This window comes from Musca domestica, unplaced genomic scaffold, assembly GCF_030504385.1.
Source record: "Musca domestica strain aabys unplaced genomic scaffold, Musca_domestica.polishedcontigs.V.1.1 31, whole genome shotgun sequence".
Classification (NCBI taxonomy): Eukaryota; Metazoa; Arthropoda; class Insecta; order Diptera; family Muscidae; genus Musca; species Musca domestica.
In genome coordinates this window covers 7,980,679-8,007,134 of record NW_026712309.1, presented here as the reverse complement: position 1 = coordinate 8,007,134, position 26,456 = coordinate 7,980,679, and the positions used below count along the sequence as shown (strand labels likewise).

Sequence of the window (26,456 nt, the reverse complement as noted above, 5' to 3'; positions counted from 1 at the left end):
AATTGTTTCAAATTTTGTTTTAAGACTCGCAATAGATAAAAATCCTTGCAGTAGAAAATTATCTTCACAGATTCCTATTTTGGTATGGCCCCATATCATAGTTTCAACCACTTTATTGTATTTTGAAAACGTTTACTGCATTCTGCAACCCATCTCACTGGTATTTGCGTTCGAATATTAAATTCAAATACTTTTGTTTATAAATGTTTTTTTTTTACGGCCCAACCGAACTTAATGTTTTTTTTTTTTATTTATTGTATTGTAAATCTGGTTGAATTGACCCGGATTAAGCAATAAATTCTGATAATGTGAGGTGACCTGAATAAAATTTTGTATAGAAATGCTCTACAATTCCACGAGCTGTGATTTCAAAAATTCGGTTGCATTTCGTTTTATTTAGATTTCAGAGCATACTATCAGGCTGTAACAATTTAACCCTTTTTAACTCGGGAGCAAAAATATAGGCTAATGAATGTATAGAATTTTGAGGGGAAGATTGAGGGAGGAGAGGTGTGGTAGATAGGGTTAGGAGTGGGGAAGGCGTGTGGTAGATTAGTGGGAAGAGTGATCTTAATACCGAAATCCATAATTCTCTCTCATTTTCCTACTCTATATATTTTTTACAATCTATACAAAATGTAGTGCCATTTACTACAGTTTTTACACTTAACCGTTTTGTCTGGGCGTTGATGAATTGTTAAGTCAGTCAATCAGTCAATTACTTTACTGTTTTATTATACCCTCCACCATGGAATGGAGGGTATATTAAGTTTGTCATTCCGTTTGTAACACCTCGAAATATACATTTTAGACCCACAAAGTAAATATTTTGATCAGCATAAAATTCTATGTCGATTTAGCGATGTCCGCCAGTCTATCTGTCTGTGGAAATCACTCTAGCTTCCGAACGAAATGAAGTAGATTTTTTACAATTTTGCTCAAGTGTATATTATTCCTGCAGGACTTTTGGTATTGAAACTGTGTCCAACATTTTGGTATAGCCCTAAATAACAGTACCTCCCTATATTCGGTATATTTTAGAGACATTATTCACCGGAATTGTTTCAAATTTGGTATTTGAAGTTCGTAATGGATATTACAGCATATGACAGGAGATTGTCTGTGCAGGTCCACGACTTCGTATAGCCTCCATATAACGGTATCTCCAGATATTCGGTATTTTGATGATTTTAGCAACATTATTCGCCGGAATGTTTTCAAATTTGGTATTTGACGTTCGTAACGCTTTTTTTTTTTTTTGAAAATTGCCAGCTTTTTTACTTGTTAATATAGATAGATACGTCACAGATAAAATTAAACTCAATTTATAGTTTGTTGTTTGGTTTTATTTGGATCAAAATTAAAAACGAACAATTTTCTTTTTTTTTTTTTTTTTTTGGTTATTGAGAGTAGATATATATTAATTGTTGTTGATTTTGTTGTTAATATCATAAAATAGCCTCGACTACAATTAGAATAACTTAGATCTAAATAGGTTTGCCCAACAGTGCGTCCACCATTTTCCGGGTGAATTCTGTCAATGCGTTTAAATCTATTTTTAAAAAACCAAAATAGGTACTTTTGTTTTAAAATTATATTTGCAATATTTTTCTGGCATTTGAATTGATATCCAAAACTTGGGCTGCATGAAACTTTCAAATGAGAATGACAATGAGAACTGATGAAGATTTTTAATGCGAACATCTTATGTGTGTCATTGGGTGTGTGTGTGTGTGTGTGAGGGTCTAATACAGATTTGTTCAGCTATGTTTCATTGTGTTCTTTAATCGATAAAAAATGTTTACTCCTCGCACTCGATAATGAATAATCGTTTATTGTCTCATTAAAAATCGTCCAAAGTCAATCAATGTTCTCCTGTGTGAATAATTTAATCATAAACTTATTTTTTTTTTTTAATTAATTGTTCTTGCTGTTGCGTTTCGGATAAACCAAGATCAATACAATACGTGTTGGTAGGTTGTGTTTGGTATGTATTTGTGTATTTACTTAAAACTACTAAAGATGTATTTTCATTAAATTACAACCACTATAACCTATTCACAGCAGTTTTTGTCATACGAAATACTTTATTATTTTTAAAATAGACAAGTGCGAAGCGATAGATTTCCATTTATTCTCATTGACATTTCGTCAATCATATGCGTCTGAAACGTGCTTTAAGTAGTGTTCACAGAAAGGTTAAAAATGTTCTAAAAAAATGTGAAAAGAAATATTCAGAATGTAATTTAAATAAACTTCTACGTGCATCGTGTCTCTTTCATTCCCTTTAGAAAGATATGAAGATATGTACATCAATTACATTTTATTTATTAAAATAATCCAATCTCGGAAAATGCTAGAATCTTCCTATGGTAGACGATTTTTGAAACGATTAAATTTTAAATTTTAAGTTTGAATAAAATTCTATTGAACACACTTGTCTATTTGGAATATTCATTTGATTTCGTTCATTGAAAAGGGAACAAAACATTTAATAAATTTGGTAATCGAAAGTAAACTATGGAATATGGAGTACATTGGTGTGTGTGTTTGTGTGTGCATGTGTGGTATGTTTATGTAATCTTTTTTTTTTTTTTTTTTTTTTTTGATTTTAGGTGAAATTATCTCCTGACAATCAGCTAAAAAGTAACATAACCACACCTCTAGAATATGTCGAGTTTAACTCTGTGGAAAGGTATTCTATATTCATTAAGAAGCTAGATTTTGGCTTTGTGTAGAAAGTGACTGACAAAAATAAACAATAACAACAAATTAATAGCAAACACTGTTACTGCCATTTGTAATAAGTAGTATATAACTTGTAAGTAATATTTAGGTGTGCATTGAGGTCGGTATGAAGAACAAAATTTAGCTGTCAAATAAATGTGTCGTCGTCTTAGTTTCGTTTTGTAATCTTAGACCTAGTTCTTACTACTCCTAGACTATTCTACATAATTCGGTACTTTACAAATACTTTTAATTTCAATTAGTTGTTCTCGTTAGTTCATTTACAAGGACGAATGCCATTCGGCGGCACGTATCCTCTTCACTTAGTAGCTAAACTATTAATATAATTTATATCTGAATTTGGTTTTCACACATATGTATATATGTACTTGTGTAATGTCTGTATGATAGAATGTTCGAGTGCTGTGAATGTTGCCGGATGATGCTGCTACTTCGGTCCAATAAAAATTAAGTTCGAGTTTGTGGGCAAAGTGACAAAACAAAATCTACCGCAGCTATTGGACAGGCATTTACAAGTCGAAAACTTCCATTTTGAACGGCTTTCGGTTCGTTGGCACATCTAGGTGATTTCCGGTAACTCGCATCATAGCACTACGCATTGTAACCGGCCTATCGTCTTCGTCGTCCGAGGCATCGCTGTGCGTTTTAACATGTCCCCCCAAAGCAGGACCACTAAAATCATCCTCGTCGTCCTATAAAAAAGTGTTGAACATTATTAGCATTTATGTAATTATTAATAACAAAATAAATTAATTGATTTGTTTATTTGCAACAAACTTTTGATGGCGCAATATATACATACATAGCATTTATGATTATGAAATTTGAACGTTAGTACTCAAAACAACATTAATGATGATATCAGCAAAACCAAAACTGAAAAATATAAATTTAATGTGTGTCTAAAATTGAATTATTAGTAAATGAGTTATGCATTAACCTGCAACGTCGATTTACAATACATGAAAAACCAAACAAATACCAGGTCAGTACCATGTGGGAAATATTGAAATACATTTTTTTTCCTTTATTTAATAAATATTTACAGGAATACATATAAATATTTTAAGAAGCAACGAGCGTAAATGCTAAGATTTGTAAGACATAAGTACGCTAAACACATAGTATTCGATTTGATGTACAAATCGGATGCACATCCTGGATCATCTTCGATTTCATATAATCCACATTAATACCAGTTATTTTTCGATAATTACGATTAATTCGAAAATAAAATTGGCAAATTTGAAAACTAAAGACATGATATTGAAACATATATACGATATTGAATGTTATATAAGAAAACACTTATTATAAAAAGCGTGTCTACTATAAAAGACAACCAAATAAATAAAGGCATAACAAAACATTAGTGCATTCAATGTGAGATTTTTTTCACAACAGCGAAAATTGTGGTGTTTTCTGGGCAAAAAGTAACTCCAGAGACACAAGAATTGGAAATCTGTTTGAAGACGAAGATTATTGTGCAGTTAATGAACAACAAATTATTTAAATATTAATGTACACTAGTTCTTCGATGTCAGCTTTGTCCGTTAAATTGAAAAATTTATTAAACCGAGTATTATTTATAATAAGGCTTGTTTACTCAAAACCTATTGAAATATCAATAGCAATATTTGATTTGGACAATTCCTTTATTATGCATTTAATTTAAGACCAACTCAACAATAAAGTAAATGTAATTGGTATGCATTTTTATTGAGATCTTGCTTGGAATTGTAGTTGTAAAGAATAATGTAAACTTTATTGACATCCGTTAAAACAATTCTATTTTCAATGACTTCAACGAAAAAAATTTTCTTTTTTTTCATTTTAGGAACATGTGGTGTTTTTTGTATCGCCTCTTCAGCATTAATATTAGTCCCAGCATCAAACAAAAGACAACATCGTGGGAATCCCCTTTTTTCTATATCATTGGCCTTTAAAAAAATGTTCTCGCTCAATTCAAACTTATTGTTTTTTTTTTCGTCGCTGAGTACACATTAACATCAACATCGCCTCGCACATTCAGTAATCTACCCTAATTTTGGGGTTTGTTCGTTATATCGAGTACAAATGTTTTCACAGTGTTCAGGTACTCAAGGTATCTTTCTTTGAAACTCGTTAAATCCCGAAATCTTTAAACCATCGGTTTAAATCGGTACTATTTATTAATGAAGAAAAAAATTGCAGTAATTTATTGCTTTTTTAAAGGGTAATTTAATACATATTTATTTTGCAATATTCCGACTCCCAATTAGCCTCCAAGACTGAGAACATAGCTTCCTGGGACACTAAATGGAATTTTACACAACAATTTCAGGCAATCAATAACGATATTTTACAAATCGATTTCTCGATTTATTTATATTATGAATATAATTAACTTGGGACCAAATTGTCAGTGAATAAGGATACAAACGTAATTCCCTTATAGGGCTAAAACATACACTATTTTGATGATATGGAGAAAACCGGTGAAGGTTATTTCTGTAAGCCTTTTGCTTTCGATGGTATTTTGAAATTCGAGAATGTTCGATGCACGAGGAGAACAGGCCATATTCTGACAAACAATAAGTAATCAAATACGTAAGCAAGGATAGAAATTTTATTTGTTTATAAGTGAATAACATACACGATTTTGAAAAAGAAAAAACATCGAAAAAACGCATATTGTATTTCGAAAGTGGAGAATTCTGCATCAAGTTGAAAAACGAATTTCATTTTACTGAATTTTTGGAGTATTTTCAGAGATCTGTGAAACCATCTTGAACAAAATGTTGATTTAGTAAATGTTGTACATATTTGGGCGACTGCCATAAATAAAATAGTAATTGTTAATCAATAATATCGAATTGTTATGAGGAAATATCCTCCTGCAATCATCCTTGTATAGTTGATTTATGTTTCATTAGAAAAAAGATATGCACATGGTCTTAAAATATATAGGATCAGGAGGAAAAATTGTCGGATTTTTACATCTTTGAATTGTTGGGCAAAATAAATCGTTTTTAGATAAATACATAATTTAGAATAATAAATAATAATAAATCGCAAAGATAAGGTCATAAATAAAATGAAAACATAAATAAAACTATTTTAATTATGTTATTTAAAAAAATCCTTGAAAATTGCAATTTCTTTTTTATGTTTTTGGACGCCAGTCATCGGACTGAATATTATTGCACAGAATAATGTATTGCATCTCTCGTTTCAATTTTATAAACAAAAATAAAATCTAAATGGAGTATGTCTGCGTATATCTATTTTTGTGAAATTTTAAGCATGCTCTTCTATTGAATGATTTTCATATTATATTTACCTCTCGAGATGACTATTGCCTGCGTTTTTTGTGCAATGCCAAGCGAACGGTTTCCAGGTCCATACATGAGGCGTGTTGTTGGGTGGAAATTATGTATGGTTTCCTTTTTCGTACCCATTACCATGAGCATGAAAACTTAGCGGTTCATGATTCGAGGTTATCGTAGCATAATTTGTGTTAATAATATTACGAGGACAACGAGGGTTAGCCAAATGTGATCGCATTACATGAATGTTAATGAGGGTATGGGTATGGGTATGGGTGTTATAATGGTATAATATTCGTATTAATTTTTAGCTTTTTCTTATATAAAATATTGAACATGTGTTCATTTTTGAGCTTTCAGCAGAGGCCTTCAATGTGAATAGTTGTTTAGAAGTTATTTTGTTGTTGGATAATATCAGCGTTAATATTAAAACTACATACTCTTCATTCAAAGGATGTGCTTGTGGGGTTGGGCGTGGATCCGGATCGTTGTAGGATTTGTGCATTTGAATCAAAACGATCTTGTATTGAGATGTATTTGTCAGATGTCGATGGATTTCTTCAAGCGCACGCAAATGGTGATTTTCCTTCTTCAGTCGCATTGTTCTTTTTGGAAATAATTTCTCACGGATCTTTCATAATCATAGGAGGCACATTATATGGCCCATTGTTTCCAATCGAAGAAGGTGGACGAATGTTAAATGCCAGTTAGCCAGGTGATATTTCAAACTCTATGTCGCTGGCTCAATGTTATTATGTCTATGTTTAGGGGTTTGTGTGAATTATGGGTAGTCTTTTTTGGTGGAAAAGGTAACTAGTATTTATGCTCATAAAAACAGAAACAAAACAGGAAAAAATATATTACGGATATCCTTTGAGTTCTAAGCGCTAATCTTCCGTTTATTACTCGGAGGTGGAGTCATATGGGTAAGAATTGATTTTAAATATTTCAAATTTGGGGATCTTTAGTTCTGCTTGAAATAAGACAATATAGAAATTTAGAAGAGAAATATAAAAATGATATTTTAGTATTTTTCGCAAGTACACTATGTGAATGAAAACAATACAATGTCTTTTCGCTCAAATCTTACATAGTGAATAGAGAATATAATCATAGTATAGAATGGAGAATATAACCAAAGCGTTTCGCGAAAGCATGATTTCATTTGGAAATATATTCTTTTTTCTTTGTGTTCCTACTACGCTACTGTCAAAAGCAGTGTGCGTCTGTGACAGTAGTTAGATAATACGTGAATATAGTGTATTTTGTATCCTTATTTGGTATTTTTTGAATTATTATAACTAGAATTATCTTGTTTAGAATACACAATGAAACCCGTTAAGAATACACAATGAAACCCGTAGAAATTAGGCAATTCTAGCTGCAATATGTAATGCTGTAAGTAATGTAATTTGTGTGAAGTAAATCATACCCAATATGATCGTCATTGAAAGTATAATACGGTTTTAGAGCGATTAAACCCTGAAATCGGATGGAAGTAACCAATAGGAATTAAATCTTAAGATTGACGGAGGTATCTTTTTCACCTGTATGTGACCTCTCGTAACAGATATTGAATGTTTATTATAACTTTGAGAAGGCATAGATATAAAGGCATAGATATAAAATAGGTACATATATGTAAATAGATACATATATACTCCTGTCTAATAGAGTTGAATTTTCAAGCAAACCATCACGAATATATATACATATATATATATATATATTCGTGATGGTTTGATTGAAAATTCAACTCTATTAGACAGGATTATCACCGCTGGTGTATTATTTACATCAAGTTGGATGGATGGATTGCATGGGAGTTATATCTAAATCTGAACCGATTGCGACAAAACTTGGCAAACATATTTCTGATATATTGTATCGAATATCTTGGTTATAGATATATATTACTTTAACTTAATTATAGTCGGAATTCGTTCGTAGGTGCCAATATCTATTCTATTTGGTCAGATAATATGCATTTGGTGTACAATAATTTTGAGGGAATTGGTACATGTATCATGTGCCTATGCCCGAAATCAAACTGAAGTTATTCTACATCTAGAAGATACAATATATCAACGCTGCCGAGATTCTAGATATGATGTCAAGAAAAATATTAGAATTTTTAATTATTTTAAGAAAACAATAAATGGGAAAATAATAAAATTGTTTTTATGGTGCAGATACATTGCTTTTGTTTAAATTGTAATAGGACAATAATAACAAACATACATGTTAACAACAGATACCGACGTCTCTCAAGCCAAAATTTGTAATTTAAATTAAGAAGCTCCTGTCTATCTCTCTCACTCTTTACTTCTACATATGTAAGTTGGTTAAGGGAATGTAGTTCTTTACTTCTACATATGTAAGTTGGTTAAGGGAATGTAGTTCCCTTCCCTCAAAAATGATTTGATCCGATTTAGACATTGCATTGATTTCATTGATGTGTTGTCATGGATGCAAAACTTTCTACCTGAAACTTACTTCAAAATCTCCAATTGTGAAACGTGTCGCCGCTAATGAATCTTGTGGTGGCATATCCGGACTCACAATCTGTTTGTTAGTGGTTTTTTTTTTTTTGTTTTGTTTTTGGTGAGTCGATCAGTTTTATTGAAACGGAAGCAATTTTGGGAAGGAATTAAACGAAAATGAAACATTAATGTGAATACAAATAATACAATGATGTGCTGTCGAATATAGGCCCTATGTTAATGGGGACGTTCTGTATGTTTATGTGAACAATTGTTAAAACACAAATTGACAATATAAAAATGGTTATATACGCAAGTACATAGCTTCATACTTATGTACATGTGATAGCCAGAGTTAGCCCATTGAATAATATAACCTACCCCGACAGGGACAGGGGAATTGGTGTATTAATGTAGAGGTGCATGTATGTATAACAACCCTTGGGTTGGGTGAACTTTAGATTGAGATATATTCCAGTACTTACATCGTCGTCATTGTCGATCATCTCTTTGGTTGAGGCGGTTGTCTCATTTCTTCTTATCGAACCTTGATGAATGTCCAAATCCACTTTGAGGCATTGGAAGCTTCGCATCAAGAACACTATAGGCATTGGCAACACACCTGCTAAGATCATGGCTAATGCAATGCCCATCACCCATGGTGGGTAATCCTTAGGTTCAACCGATCCCTTTTGTTTTGTACGTAAAATTGAAAAGTCAATATTTGCCCAATCTGTGCCCTAGCTAACTTACCGTTTCACCATTCCAGGCACCATAGGTAGGATTCTTGATGATCATGAATACAATAGATGAGGCGAGAATGGCAACCATAATCACAGGCCCAATAAAACGCCATGTCAACTGCCAATACCAACCGGGACGGTAACCAGTCATCTGATAAATATCCTCAGTAAATCTAAAAAGAAAGACATTCACAATACATGCTGGACACGTCATCGGATCGTTTGCAGACCTCTCATGTCCGTAGATATAGACAACGGCAATCATTTCCATAAGAGCAACCACGACAAGGCCAATGGTACCGGCAAACGAGTCAAACATCTTAAGCCAATACTCGCCAGCACCTGTACAGAAGATGAAACCGACAATGAAGCAGAATAGACACACCACTCCAGTTACATGTTGTTTCTTAACCCGCTTGATGATGTCGATGTCGAACAACGTGCACAGCATGCCCTCAAGTATACCGATCTGGGAGCCCAGGCCCAGCGATAACAGCATTGTGAAGAATAGAACTGCCCAGAATGGCGCTCCTGGCAATTCGACAATGGCCTGTGTAAAGACAATGAAAGCCAAACCCGTTCCTTCGGCCGCCTGAAAAACACAATAAAATTTTAATAAATATATTCATTCACATTTATCAAACGCAATGTTACTCACGTTATCCAATTCTTTGGACAAACTGCAGATGCTAAGTCCCAATTTGGGATCGGTCATGTTCAGGCCAGCTATAACACCTTCATACTGTTCCGTTGTTATATTTGGAGACGTTATCATTGAATGTTTAAAAAGTATTTCTTTGTTTCTGAAAATATCGAAAAGCAATTAAAATCGCGTGCGGCTTCCAGAGTGCAACGTTGATTATGATGCCCTATGACGTTCGGTCGAAGACTGACGTGTAAGCCGTAGCAGTTCTAATTCAAATATTTGTCTTCAGGGAACATTTTAAATGAATAATATTAAAGTGTATTTACAGGGTTAGGCATCCTTCCTTTGCTGTCGAAGCACATTTCTTTTAATAACCAATGAAGGAAGGTCAATTGTCGGGAAGCATATTTAGTACATAAATAAACATTTGTCTAAGGAATTAATGAAGTGGAACCAATTATGAACCTGTTTTGAGTGTGGAACTAATATATGGGGTGTATATCCAACTCTGACTGACTTCGAAAAGCATTATATTAAACAAGTAAACAACGGACATTGTTAAATCGACTTATGCTGATCAAGAATATGTGTACTTTATGGAGTCTACGACGAATAATTAGGGAGGTTACAAACGGAATGACAGGTGAAGGGCATGAAAATATATGTCGAATCAATAAATATATGGGAACCGATTTTCCCCAAATGTCGTTTTTACTTCAGTTGAATGTGCAAACACCCATCCAATAAGTGCTAATCTTAAATACTTGATGCACAATAACCGTCAATAAATAAATAGGAATAAATAAATATATGAAAGTTGTAACTATGTCTGACCGATCTCGATAAAATTTGGCTGAGGTATTGGTATCAGCTGTATATGCTATCTGATACAAAATATCATTCTAGTGAAGTGTATATTACGATTGTGGTGGACCTTAACCCCAAATCGGATGAAATACATATATGTGAGGTATTGCTATATCTTAACCGACTCTTGCTAACTTTAAAGTATTTGCTTCTAAACTAAATTCGGTCGGATGTGTAAAATCTGCCCCATTTGGGCCGATATTTACAATTTTATGCACAATAAACGTCAAATCGGATAAAGATATATAGGGGGAAAAATCTAAATCTGAACCTGAACCTGATCTTGTATGTATTTCTGAAATGTATCTGATATCTGTTTCTAAATATCATTGTTGTGGAGTGCATATTACGAATGTGATGGACTAAATACCGATCGGATGAAACATATATATCGGAGCTATAGTTATATCTGAACCGATTTTCACCAATAAGAAGTACTTGCATCGGGATTGAATTGGATCGACGAAATCCATTCCATTTGAAGGAAGATTACACATATGGCGCACCAATAAAATATAAATCGGAAGAATATACTTATATTTCAAATAATAAATTGTTTTGGCCATTTCATAAGTTGGCATGTGTTTTATTTAATTTTCAAATCAGCAAGCTTTTGGGAAAACATCCTTTATTTGACTTGCTTCTGTATGTTGCAAACAAATGCACAAAGACAGAACACCCCGTACAACAGTGTGGCGTGGAGTATAAAAATCAAGGCCTACATAAGGTCGGACAAGTAGACTACCCTTGAAAACTATTCGTGATTTAACTTTATAGTACCAGCTCTGTTGCTGTGCACGAAACATAAGGAATGTATACGGAAGTTCATAACTGGCCGGTCCGAACTTTGAATATCCTCCACCATTTGGAACGAATTTGGAATTTTTAGACAATTCCACTAATAAAATCATAAAAATACCGTTATATTGGGGATAAACGAAATCGAGGACCTATATCGACAATAATCTTCCAGGGATAAAACACTCAGAAGGAAATCCTTATGTTGATTGTCAGACAATTGTATTGAACAATTTGGCTAAAATCAAAAAAATACCGAATATCGGGGGTACCGTTGTAAGGGGGGACAATTCTCTTCCGTACGGTAAAGTACTCAAAAAAGAACTCATTTTGTTTATTTTTAGACAATTCCATTGGAAAATGTGGCTAAAATCATCAAAATACCGAATATCGGGGGTACCGTTGTAAGGGGGCTATATATGGACAATTCTCTTCCGGACGGTAAAGTACTCAAAAAAGAACTCCTTTTGTTTATTATCAGACAATTCCATTGGAAAATGTGGCTAAAATCATCAAAATACTGAATATCGGAAGGTACCGTTGTATGGGAGCTACACGATATAGTGGACTATTTTCGAACTTGAACTGCCTGCAGACAAAAGACTGATCTGTGTAAAATTTTGGCTTCCTATCTATATCGTTTTGACTCTAGCGTGATTACAACAGACGGACAGGGCTAAATCGTCTTTGAATTTTACGCTGATCAAGAATATATATACTTTGTTATGTCTAAAATGATTATTTCGATGAGTTACAAATGGAATGACGAACTTAATATATCCTCCATACTATGTATGGTGGAAGGTATAAAAAGAACTCCTAGAGCGGCATTCATACTGTCTGTAATGGTCTACAACATCCGTGACTGTATCAGTGTGTATCGTTGAAGCTCCCTCTCTATGTCGTGTAGGGTGGGGGAGTTCTATCCACCATATAATGGATTGCATATCTCCTACGATAACAGCCAAGCAGGTACTGCAACGGTAGAATGTGATTATGATGACGAAGAGAAGAACCATCGTATCTTTATATAAATGGCCCACTTGTGTCATACGGAGGCAATCTGTTGCAGTTGTCGAGGTGGCATTCTAGCAGGTTTGTTTTGCAATATTATTCGAAGATTGGAGTCGCATAGCTAACCGTAGACCGATCTATCACTAGTGGCCTTTAATTTAATGTAGGATATTTTCATATTACCTGCTTGGAAGATGGCAGCAGGTTCCGTGAGATAGGAATTCAACCCAACAAATATGTCATCATAGACATTGGATTTTTGCATACTTTTAAAATTTGTTTGATAAAAGTCGAACGATACATACATATAATCCAATGTTTTGCGTCAAAATGATATTCTGAAGTATTGGCGTTCATATGAGAATTGGCAAGAAATAAATTACTGTTTCGAAATTTCGGAACATTAATAGCCTGTTCACCAAACCTATTTTCTTCCAGTTGTAAGACAAATGGCAGACAAATAGAATTTTTGGTTTCCGTACGTAAATAAATAAAAATAGCTTTTTTCTATAGGCAAACTTTGGTTCACCTAACTCCAACACAAACAAAGACATAAAAGTGTAAAGATGGGACAAGACAGACTCAAGATATGGCAACCCTGTGAAAATACCTCTGTTGTTATGATATCGTAACAACATAGTTAACCATGTTTTGCGATTTAAACCGCTTAGAAAATATACAATTAAGTGGGAAAGTCTGTGGAATAGAATTGTGAAACCTAATTTTTAAAATTTTCAAATTTTCTTTGTTATTTTATTCAATAAATGTGTTTTTTATATTAACATGGAAATGTCATGAGCTGTTATCTAAATGGTATAGACACAAACCATTAGCTCGGAATGCAATTTGTCTAGTCTTTACCACTTTATGCAAAGACCTAAAATGGTAAAGACTAGACAAAATGCATTCTGAGCAAATGGTTTGTGTCTATACTATATATATAACAGCTCGTCGCAGAGACATGTTAATATAAAAACCACAATTAAAGAAACGGATAAGAAATACAAATTTGAAAATTCCAACATTTTACTTATAAAATTCTCTTACATAGACCTTTCCGTAAATTTGCATATTGCCTTAGCGGTTTAAATCAGTTATCATTGGTAACTATGTTGTTATGTTATCGTAACAACAGAGGTATTTTCACAGGGTCACCATAATTTGACTCTGTCTTGTCCTATCTTTACACTTCTATGTCTTTGCTTTATGTCTTTGACACAAACAAAACGAAATGCCAAAGTATCAATCGTTCATTCAAAAAATTTGAGCAAAGTAAAATATTGTGTTTGGAAATTGATATTTCACACAAAAGGTATGGTCCATTTCATCCGCTGTGCTGTGTCGATCCCAATAGGTGCGCTTCTTCTCTGGTCTCAACTCTAACCCGTGCGTTTGCGTGACTACAAATAAAAAAGTGACAGAGGGACACACATAGCTAAATCGACCAAGCTCGAAGATATAGGTAGATACATATGTAAAATCGTGAGTCTTAGACTAATATTTCGAGGTTTGTGGCATCACCTAACGTTTGGCGGATTAGGTTGATATTTCCGCCATCCCCATTTACACTTTTATTTGAAATAGAAAATCAAAAACCTGAACCCGGACATAATCCCCACGGTCTCAATCCCCATTGCAATTATGGGGATTATGACCTTTTTTTCGGTGATAATCCCCATAATCCAAATAATAAAGTATGATCGTTTGCTGTGTGGACTACCTACAAAAATAATTAATTTTAGACATCTTTGTTTCGCGATAGCCGGTGCCAAACATATCCAGAGGGAAAGTCTTTGGGCATACCCGTTATTATGGGCGTTATGTCCGTCAATTTCCAAAAAATTGCCCAAAAAAATTTTCCTGCACCAAAATTTCATAATTCTTGCAAGTAGCCGGCCTTAAACCGGGGCTTGAGATCTTCTCCTCTGAGCGTGTCCTGCACCGGCTACCGCGAATAAAATATTTCTAAAATTAATTATTTTTGTAAGTGGTCCACACAGCAAACGGTCATACTCCCCCTGGTGGTTGTGTCTGTGTTGGAAGCAGCCACATTCCTCACATTGTTATGGAGATTATGACCAAAAACAAACCCGGCATAATCCCCATAATTGCAATGGGGTTTATGTCCGTGAGGATTATATCCGGGCACCGACACGCCACGTCTAAAACTAACGGACGTAATAATTTAAAAAAATAAATAAATAAACAAATTTTCTTTTTGTAAACCTAAACAATTTTTTGACAGTAGGGCAATGGGTAAAATTAGCTTTTACCCCCAGACGAAAAAAGTAAATGAACTGAAATAAAACTTGATTTTCAGGGTAGCAAATGTTTGTCTGCCTTAAACAAAAGTTCTGTGAACAGGCTATAAATAAAACATCTTATATAAAAGAAAGTTGTGTTAATTACCACGATTATAACTCAAGATCCGCTGATCTGATTTTAGCGATTTAGACAAATTCGGAATTGTCTCTTGGCAGAAAAGGATAAAATCCAAAAAAAAAAAAATCGCGTAAGAATGTAAGATTTCAAATTTTTTGTTTTTACTTTTGAAATTCAGAATAGTAATGTTTTATTTTACATAATATTTTTCCATTTTGAATTCCTATTCTCGAATGTACATGTGTAGTGTTTTTTTCTTTCTGAATTTTAATATGATGTGTAGTCTTTTTGGTGATATTAAGCGACGACAATTATGGGGTGGCGAACCTGAATAGATGATGTCAAAATAATTTAACGCGGTCAAACCAAAGTTAAAAGATAATTACTTCTTCAAAATCACTAAAAAATAAAAAAAAAAACAGCTTATCGCATTGCAAAAATTCTAAAATCTGGGAAAAATAGAGAATTTTGTTTCAATTGAATCGAATTTTAAATAATAGAACGGACCAAACTTCGTGAGGACCTTTAAACATTTGCTGTAAAAAACAAGCGAACAAGTTGAAGATTTTTTCTTTTTTCAATTTATTTTACTTTTCTGTCAATTTTATATAATGTACCACCTTTCTTAATTTTGCTTATTATATTAAATTGAATCGTTTTTTGTGAACAAAATAATGAATTATTTCCACCATTTCAAAGAATGTTATATTAGTTACTATGCTTATAACTCAAGAACGGCTTGACGGATTTTGACAATTCATACAACTTCAAAATGGTATCTGGGCACAAAAAAAATTAAAAGCGTAAAAATATGCCAATAAAAATATTAATCAAAAAATCTTTTTTTGCGTAAAGGACAAAATAGCATTGTCCTTTTTTATTGTTCTGATTTTTGAATGAATAATATCAACAATGAAATAGTGCGCAATTCGATGTTAAATGGCGATCTTTCATGCCTAAAATTTGTATTTAGCTTGCAACTCCAGGACCTACATCGTCCTTCAGCTGAAACATGCGAACACATTTAAACAAACAAAAATGACCAAGCGCTATTGGGCTGATTTCAAAACGTCTACCTTCTTCTTCCAAATGACAATAATCCGTCCAATGAGAACTCAAAATGCAAAATTCATTGGGACTGCAATCAGTGAAATACCGAATATAAAGGGCACAAAATAGAAGTAAGAAAATTATTTCTATCCTTTCAGAAATTCTTATTAAACTTCAGATACTTTCATAAGCCCCGGATACAGGTACAACCCGATTTCAAGCATATTTTGCAAATACTGATTACGTTTTGTATAACCGTCATATGATTTAAGCTATTTTTGGGGTCTTGGCCACTTTTTTCATTTTTTTGGCCCTTATTTGGCATCTGTCTTCCTAAGGGGGTAGAAAACCTCTTCGCATACAATTTGCAATTTTCGGAGTAGGGCCCATCTAGGTTTTGACCACATTCATTAATTGATTTGGCTACAAAAATGTATTTAGGCTATTCTGGGTTAGAGAACCATCTTACAGATAATTTTTCACATAGGCATTTATTTAAGTATTTGTAACCAATGTATGGTCAGAAAATACCATTTTGTATTCTATTGAATTTGTTATCCTCAAGGGAATATTGTTTAGGAACTTATATGAAATAAACTCTGAAATGTCAAACTGGGACTCGTTCAGTCAGAAATTGTGGCAGAAACATGGAAAAAATTACGAATATTAGAAAGAAACACGAGACCGAACATTTATTTAATCGTCATTGAATTATACTATGATTAAAACAAGTAAGCAAAGGCTATAGTCGTGCGGGGCCGACTATGTTATACCCTACAACACTACAATATGTTAGAAGCCCCCTTATGTCCAACTCCATATTGGAACATTTCGCATTTGAAGTTAGGATTTTGACTAGGAACATTTGCCCAATATTTATGCACTCCGTCAGGCTGTTAGTTGTTGTAGTCCATTTTACAGTTAAATATAATCCAATGGTTTATATTTGTGACCTTTATAACGGCTGCAAAATCAGGAACATTTTTAGTTGTTGGTCCATTTTAACCCCTAATATATTGCAGACATCTTTGAAAACAATAGGCCTAGCCCTTCTTAGCCCAACCCTACCCTTGTGAAAATTATCGTGAGGATCGGACGATATTTGCAATACTTATATAATATCCCCAACCTGTGTTGTAAGGTGAAAAAATATTACAAAATATTATAAGTCAAATTGAAAAAATCGCATGCGATAAAAAATATGAAAAATTAAAAAAAAATGTCACAAAATACTACAAAATCTATATTAACATCATTATTGATACCTTTTTATGCGATTTTTTTAGATTTTATTCCTTTATGTCAAGAGGGCATTCTGAATTGACAAAATTTGTCAAAATCGGCCTAGTCAATCTTGAGATATAATCATTCTAACTAACATCCCCTTTCTTTGTATATACATATTGTATATATTTCGCTATATATAACCGATATATTTACTGTCGGCGTCTAAGTAATGGTCAGAATTGACCTGTTCGTCTATTTATGATTTCGCCGGGATTAAAAATATTCGCGGTTTAATGGAAGGTTGTACTTTTATTTAACACAATTGTTGTGGCCTATTTCACCCACTAAATATCACCCGATGACCATCAAAATTGGAAGGCTTCTGCCCAGCCCTAAGCTCTAGCCCCATGCTAAATTTCGCTTTGATTGGTCTATAATTTCGACCTGTAGAGCAACTGCAAAACCATAAATTTTAAATATTATGCGATCATCTCCAAAAGTAATAAGGTTCTATTATGACCTTAGCCCCACCTCCATTCTAAATTTCGTGAAGATCGGGCCATAATTGCGACATGTAGAGTGATTACAAATTAACATTGACAGACGGACGGATGGACATACATAGCTAGATCGACTCAGCTCGGCGAGATGGCAAGATCCATATATACTTTCCTATGTGGGAAACCAATATTTCGTGGTGTTACATGATTTTTGGCCCAATCTAAATTATAATACTACCGACACATAGTGTTGTAGGGTATAAATATGGAAATTATGGTGTCTCCAACGCACAATTTCAATGACAAAAAAGTTAATTCCCACCTTACGGCAATGGGTGTAAAAGAGTAATTATCTTTGACTATTCTTAAATCATTCACACCTCATTTGTGAGGTGGCCAAAACTAAATACCTCACAGGACTGTATTTTAAACGTTGGAAATAAAAATTCCCAAATTCACCTCATTTTAATGGAAAATATTGCTAAACTCTTTACTATACCAAAAATTGAGGTGAGTTTTCACACATTAACACTTAAATTAAAGCCTGTGGCTGAAGAATAGGATCATGCTATTCAAAAAATCTAAAACCGACGGTAGGTGAACATCTATTATAACTTATTTCTATTTTGAAAAAAATACTATGGAATCATTACTTATAATAAAAATTGTGCCGCTCAGATCTGTGATTTATTATGCTCTAAAAATAAGCCATAACGACTAAAAGTACGGGCCGGCAACGCGGACCGGGCCTCCTAGTCTATATATATAAAAGAAAGTTGAGTTAGTTACTACGCTTATAACACAAGAACCGCTGGATTGATTTTAACGATTCTGACAAATTTGGAATTGCCTCTTGGCAGAGTAAAAATCGCGTAAAAATGTGAATTTTAAAAGTTAAAGTCAAAATGCTTTTGAAATCTACAATAGTAGTGTTTTATTTGGCATGATTTTTTTTCCATTTTGATGTACACTTGTAGTGTTTTTTTTTTTTTTTTTGGTTTTGGGGAGTATAAAGCGACAACGGGCAAAACTGTTATTTATAGATTTTATGTGTTTATTGGGTAAAATTATAGGCTATGGCCCGTTTTTATATCTTCCTTTTATAGTCCACTTTTGTTATCCCTTACTTTAGGAAAAGTGAAGGATAAAGTTCACATTATCGGATTCTCATTATTACATCTTTCCTTTAAAGTGTATGCATTTCTTACAGAGATATGGCAAGTTTTTTTGTAAAAGTAACTGGTAGTCACAGCATTTTTTCACAATGGCATCTTCATTTTAGGTTGAAAATAATAAACAAAACGAATTTGTAAGTAATTTCGTGAAATAAATTTATAATTTAGTTCTTCAATATAAATTAAATGATTTGCGTTATCCATTTCTTTATTTAAATATATTTTGCTGTTATTGTCATATTATCAATGTAAAATATGGCAACATGAATTCAGTAAACTTTACGTTAAAAGATAAAGGGAAGATGGTCTGGCCTTTTGCTTATTGGACAGTTTTTATTTAAATGAGACTTGTAATAACGAAAAACGATTTATGTGTCCTACAACATCACTTTTTTATCTATCGGAAAGATGTAATAACCGGCCTCTGAACGAAAAAATCAATATTTTATCGTGTACCATCGGGTTTTTTCAACTTGATTGACTTCATTTAATTGACTTGATTTCTTGAGGACTGAAATTGCAGGCGGGTTACATTGAAGTGTAGTTCCGAATTATGTGGTGGCGAAACTGAATAGATGTTGTCGAAATAATTTAACGCGGTCACACCAAAGTTAAAGAATGGTTACTTTTTCAAAATCGCTTACAAATAAAAACGACTATCTCAGTGCAGAATTCATTAAATCGGGGAAAGAAATCGAAAAAAAAATCCAATGGAATCGAATTTCAAAATAGTAGTACATTCTATTTACATTTTTTTTCTTTTCTGTCAATTTCATATAATGTAAGATTTTTTCAATTTGGCTTATTATATTGAATTCAATCGTTTTTTTTTTTTTGTGGATTTTTTGTGGCCTGATTTTGACAATTTACACCATTTCTGAATGATTTCTTAAAAAAGTTTAATCCAAAAAAATGCATAAAAATTTGCTAATAAAAATGTTGTTATTTTTAATTTTTCGAATTTTTTTATAGCGCATCATTCTTTTTTTCCATTTTGACATTCTATATTGAAGTTTGCATTTGTTATTGTTTTTTTTCTGCTTTGAATTCTGTATGCGAAATGAAGAATATGAAATAAGTGCACAATACGGTCTTTCCTGACTAGAATTGGCATCTAGCTCTCCAACCACAGGTCCTACATCGTAATTCAGCTGGAAATATACTTAAATCGAAATCTTTAATATACTTAAATTACAAGTACCGTTTCATGCAATAGCAAGTAACGACATTGCGCAACAGCCAATCTGGAGGTTGGAAAATTCTAAGTGAATAGTATTCGGTTAATAGATCAAAATTCCAAAAATGGTTTTCGGTTACCAGGCTAAACTTTTTTTTGGAACCATTATACATAGCCTTAACCATACACAAAAAGCCTCAAATATTTTGCTCTATACTTTGCAAAATTTACTATAGAGTTTTAGTTTTGATACAATCCAATGGGTTACATGTACAAAATGTACAAAATATGGGTCATGAAGGCCTACGTTTTGATATTGCCCACATATAAGGGTATAACCCGATTTAAAGTATTTTTTATATTTTTCAAACTTATTTTGACAAATTTTGGTAACTTGAGAATTTAGAATGAAGAAAATGTCCTTTCAAAAATTATAAATATGGCCCACGTTTTGGTATAACCCTCATTAAAGTATCCCCCTGATTTTAGCTTTCCGGGGCCTTGCAATATGTTTCAATTGATTGACCCATATTTGGCATCGTGCCTTCTAAGAGATCAATGTTTTGGAGTAGCACCTATGTAAAGGTACTTCCTAATATGAATTAAAGTGTAAAGTGTAGGTATATATTTTGGAATAGCCCCTTAAAACAGCTGGTATTGGCCCAGGTCCACCGATCTATAGAGATTTTAACTGATTGGCGGACAGACAGACGGATATTATTTAATTGTCACTGCATTTTACTACGATCAAAAAAACAGCATTTATTGGGACTCTGTTGGTAATACCTCTAAATATTCGTCATAGGCCCAATAAAGTAAATATGTTCATGATCAGCATAAATAATAATCGATTTAAGGAAGTCCGTCTGTCTGTTGAAATCACCATACAGCCTACATTATTTGAAGTTGAGCTTAAAAACTTGGCACAGTAGTTTATATTGTGTCTAAGATGGTTGGTATTTTCGGATTTTTTCTGAAAATTTGTATTTGTAGTTCGTAATGGGTTCCAGCCCCGGTGGCAGAACATTGAATATCTAGGTCCACGTTTTCGTATAGCCCCCATATGATGGTACCTCTCGATATTCGATATTTTTATGATTCTTGCCACATTTTTTAATTGATTTGTGTGAAATTTCGTATTTGTACTTTACAATGGATTCTACAACCGGTGTCAAAACATTGACGGTATTGGTCAATGGTTTCCATACAACCGTACAATCTTTGTAGTATAAAATTGTCTATATAGGTTTCCTCAGTATGGCCCCATGGTGTTTGTAGTTTAAAGTGAACCACGTTTGAATCCAGATACTGTTGTATAAAAATGTGTACTCTACCTAATGGCGGAGGGTATTAGAGGTTTGGCTCGGCTGAATTGAATGTCGTTTTACTTGTTTATACTAGGTTTCCCACCTAGAATGACAGAAATGTTGTTTGGGCCATCCATAATAAATGAACTATTCTTAATTCGATTTTAAAAGGTTGCACCAATTTGCAAATTACTTTTCCTAGAATAGATTCATTACAAATAACCAACGGAATCAATTTGAAAGCTCACTTATTGCATGCACACATACATACATACACGTGTACATTTGAAACAATTTCATTATTTTCCTACATTTCTCGATGGAAGAACGTCGACGTTCGAAATACACTTTAATGCCTTGGGAATCAGTCGGTTCCAATAAATGCCACAAACGAAGCCTTAATGACAGCGTATCGAAAACAATTAAGAAACAATTGTCGTAGCACGTGTTCCCTGCACTTGCTTACATAACTTTTTGTAAAAATCAATTGTGAAAACATAGTTCGGGATAGCACCTCGTTGATTGAATAGGGCCATTAGCAATCCGAACGGAGATTGCTATTGGCAAGTGTGGATAACGTGTACATATTTCACTAGATCACTGCACTAAACGTGTAGAAAAGCGTTATGTTCGGCCGGGTCGAAATTTTAATACGCTCCACAATGCTGTAAAGGGATTCTTGAAAAATAAAAGTATTCAGATTCAATATTCAAACGAGTTCAATTTTAATCTATAAATGCCAGTGAAATTGACAGAACGATGCTATGCCAAAACTTGAACCTACAAATATAATTTCCTGCAGTAAGGGTTGTTGCCTGTTGTTAGTTTCTCTATCAAATCAGTGGTGCAATTCGGTAAATCTCTCGGTAGTACCGACAAAGGCATAATTCTCATGTAAACTTTCAAATGTAAAATTCTCATATAAAATAGAAACAAAAAGTTGACAAAATTTTATCAATCTTGAGGTCTTAGCGACGACTTTAATTTCGTCTCTAACATACCGACAAATTTCGTTAATTAAGGAAATTATAAGCAATTGAAAGATTAATGTTATCGATGATTCCGCCGTTATCTATTATGAAAATTTGACTAAAATAAAAAAACGTTGAATATAGGTACTCTATGAAAGCGTAGTCTTATACAGGGAATATTGTGCCACAGGTGGTAGAAACACCAAATTTTAAGCAATTTCGTTGGAAAATGTAATTGGGAAAATGAAAATGATCAAAATACCAAATATCGATAGGTACTGTTATGTGGGGGATACACGAAAATATGGACCGCTATGGCCCAACTGTGAATTTAAAAATACACATATTCAACATTTCAGGGTTTTCAGTCGAAATAACGGTTTTGGACCCTAGGCCTCTTTGGACCAAATCCGTTTCAGGAGATTTGGAGACGATCTAGCGATGTCCGCCCGTCCGTCTGTCTGTCTGGCTGGTGCGCACAATAACTCTCGAAGGGAGTATCCGATTTGGTCCAAACTTGGTACATCGTAATATTTTTGTCAAACTTAGATCGAGTTCGTAGATGGGCAATATCGGTTCACTCCTTTTCAATCGGTCCACATCCTAATATTTGAGTCAGTGCTAGATCAGGTGTGAAAATGGACAATATCGGTCCACTCCATCAAGTACCTCCCCCACAAATGGTCAAAATTTTGAATAATTCTTCAAATTTCACACATCCCAATATTTATGTTAACCCAAGGTCTGGTGTTAAGATGGAGTATATCCTCCAGTCCTTCTGGTACCTCCCCCACAAATGTTCGAAATTTCCAAAAAAAAATATATATATTTTTTTTTGAACAAAAATCCGATTTTGCTCCAACTTTGCAAATCCTAATATTTGCGTTAGTGTTAGGTCTGGTGCGAAAATGGGCAATATCTGGTACCTCCCCCACATAGGGTCAACATTTAACATAATTACAACTCTCATAAAATGTGATGTAAGAGACCGATTGTCTTCATATTTCACAGATCAAAATATTTATATTAACTCAAGGTATTGTGTTAAGATGGAATATATAGGTCCACTCCTTCTGGTACCACCCCCACAAATGGTCGGAAGGTCAAATGGTTGCACAGAAAGAGACGAAAATCTGATTTTGCTCCAACTTTGCATATCCTAATATTTGCGTCACTGCTAGGTCTGGTGCGAAAATTAACAATATCGGTCCGCTTCCTGGCACCTCCCTCACAAACGCTCAAAATTTTGAATATCCATGAAGTTTATAAAAAACGAAATCAACATACGATTCCATTCCAGACATGGTACATCTCAATATTTCTATCAACACAAGATCTATTATAAAGATGTTAGAAATCGGACTATTTCTTTTGCTACCTGTTCCACATAGCGTTGAAGATTTTGAAAAACATAACGCTCAAAGAAAGCGAAATAAGTATCCAACTCTCTTCAAATTTCACAAATACAAACATTTTTGCAAACACAAGATCTGTTGTGAAGATGATATATATCTGCGAACCCCTTCTGATACCTCACCCACAAAGGGACACAATTGTCAATACTTTTATCTGTCATAAATTGCAAAACAACTCAGCGATTCTTTACATCTTGCTATATCTAAATATATGCCTCTCAACCCGAATCCTGGGATGAATATGGAATTTAAGAATTTCCATATATTGGATGTAAATGTTCGATTTTATTATATATTCATAATAATATTTATATCATATTTATTTAGGTCCAATATGAAATGGACAATGAGGGTCAAGAGTTTGAAAATTCATAACAGAAGTCAAAATATTTTTAAATAATCGGACATTGGCTGAGGGTATACATCTGTCGGCAAAACCGACCGATAATTTTTTACTTTACATTACCAAATAATGAAATGCATCTTTATCTTTGTTGTTGATTTCAGTAGAACACAAGAAGTTGTAGCTTGTTTCATAAGTCAACAAAACAGTATATTGAGATTATGAAGCAATTGAATTCTCCGAGCGATGCTTGATCTTGCAAATAAATATTATTGCTTTATTTTGCCATGGCCTTAAAAGTCGAAGTTGTCTTTGGGTCATTATACTTTCAACCCTAGAGAAGTTATGGTCATAAAAGTTATGGTTATCCAATCTTTTTGCTCCTTTCTGGGGAAATTACCGGAAATGAGAGTGACTAAATGTCAATTTTCTAAGGAAGCAGTGGACCGATAAATCTCATATTCGCACAATATATAATGTTGGTAGAAATATTGGTATGGATGTTGTTTAAAGCAAATTGAGGAGTCTTTCGTACTTTATGAGAGCTATTGTTATTCAACGATTTAACCCGGGAGTAGTGAACAATATTTAACAGTTTTGCGTCGGACCGAAATTCAATACAAATCTAAATTACAACGTGCCAAGTCTCAACTAAATCAGATTCCCCCGGATTTGCTTCCTATGTGCACAACAATTATCTTAAAATAAATACAGGATTAAAAGCTAATTAAAAAAATACCGTATGCATTAGCAATAGATTGAAAATAATGGGTTGTTTCTGCAAAACCATCACAAAAAAGACCCTTTTCCCGTCATTACCAAATAATGAAATGCACATTCGGACCGAGACTCAGCATCGGCAAACGAAGAATACCATCATAAAAACCGAATAAAAGTCTGTCTTCGGACTGACGACGAATGCTCGATCACATCAACACTGTTTTTGTTATAACTTATAAATAACCAAATCTAAATACCCTCCCTACACTGGCGTGAGGGTGTAAAAATAACGTCAATACGTCGGAAAAACATCAAGATTTACAACATTTTTCACATTGTCGCCCAAAGCCAAACGATGCGGACTGCAAAATCAATGCAGGGCAAACAATTTACAATTCTCGGCGACTATGTAGACTTTCTGTGCATTCTGTGTATGTGAGAGCGCAGAATTAATAACAATGATCTTGAATTCGTGTTCGAATGGGAACAAGGTCCACCGCATGATGTTATTCACAGACTAATTCAGATACTTACTGTTCGACACAACGATCCACATTCGCTGTCGCCTTGAAGCCGAGAATGGCAAATATGACCACGCTGGCGTAAATTGCTGTCACAGCGTTGCACACCGACACAAGCAAGACGTCACGAACGCAGTTATTTTTGGGCGTGTTGTAGCTTCCGAAGGCTATCAGCGATCCAAAGGCAAGGCCAAAGGAATAAAAGACTTGCGTGGCGGCATCGAGCCACACCGTCGGGTCGGCCAGCTTCTCCACTTTCGGTGTGTACATGTGCATTAGACCCGCACTGGCGCCAGGTAATGTTATACCGCGTATAAAGAAGATTGTCAGCACAATATAGGGAAAGAGCGAAGTAAAATAGACCACTTTACCGGAACTCTGAATGCCCTTCATCACAATGAAGAACACAATGGTCCATGACAGCAGGAGGCACAACACAATCCACCATTTGAGGCCACCTGGCTCTTCCATGGACGGAGCAGCGTCTAAGGTGGTGCGATACCAGAAGTACGCAGTTTCTGACGACAGCGCACATTCTTCTACAATTGCGCCCGTCTCGTTGGTGGGACATGACGCCCACGGCAGGGGATACTAACAATTAAGGGGAGAGGATTTTAATGTGAATCAATTCAAGATCATTTCTAACGTTGCAGACTTACCCGAAAACTGTTGAATAGGTAAAAAAACACCCAGGTGATAATCACATTATAGTACAGCGCCACAAACAACGTTACAATACACGAAGATATTCCAATCCCTCCCAGCCAGGGATGAATTGTATTCCACACACCCAGGGCACCCAAACGCATTCTCTGCCCCATGCCCAGTTCAATGAGGAAGAGCGGGATGCCCTCCAGTATGAGCATTACCATGAAAGGTATTAAAAACGCACCTGAAAAAAAGAAACAACACAAATTACATTATTTGTGAGAAATTTAATTTTAATTTTAACGAAACCTAGTGAAATTCATGGTACAATGAAGAAAATGTAGGCTAACTTTGAAAATATTACAAGAATAGAGAGGTCTACCTGTTTGGCTTGTAATGCCAGAGTTACTATC

The 26,456-nt window shown here is 34.1% G+C and overlaps 2 protein-coding genes across 4 annotated transcripts in view; one reads left to right on the top strand and one right to left on the bottom strand.

Annotated features, from left to right (window-relative positions):
• Window positions 1–1,324: 1,324 nt before the first annotated feature.
• Window positions 1,325–26,456, bottom strand: part of LOC101890430 (sodium-dependent neutral amino acid transporter B(0)AT3) — a 73,108-nt gene continuing 47,976 nt past the window's right edge. For 2 of the 3 annotated variants that reach the window (XM_005183551.4, XM_020036769.2), the window contains exons 3-9: window positions 26,055–26,287; window positions 25,409–25,986; window positions 9,941–10,085; window positions 9,513–9,874; window positions 9,293–9,455; window positions 9,025–9,228; window positions 1,325–3,440 (exon numbers count right to left, since the gene is read on the bottom strand). In XM_005183551.4, the coding sequence (XP_005183608.1) occupies window positions 3,258–3,440; window positions 9,025–9,228; window positions 9,293–9,455; window positions 9,513–9,874; window positions 9,941–10,085; window positions 25,409–25,986; window positions 26,055–26,287 (1,868 nt within the window). In that variant the 3' untranslated portion in view covers window positions 1,325–3,257. Of the gene's footprint in view, window positions 3,441–6,070; window positions 7,027–8,552; window positions 8,622–9,024; window positions 9,229–9,292; window positions 9,456–9,512; window positions 9,875–9,940; window positions 10,086–25,408; window positions 25,987–26,054; window positions 26,288–26,456 lie in introns of all 3 variants that reach the window. The other variant, XR_225585.4, reaches the window with a different exon arrangement.
• Window positions 1,969–26,456, top strand: part of LOC101890659 (E3 ubiquitin-protein ligase RNF25) — a 99,874-nt gene continuing 75,386 nt past the window's right edge. Inside the window, exon 1 of the mRNA XM_005183552.4 lies at window positions 1,969–1,987. The gene's annotated coding sequence lies outside the window, so the exon portion shown is untranslated. The remainder of the gene's footprint in view (window positions 1,988–26,456) is intronic.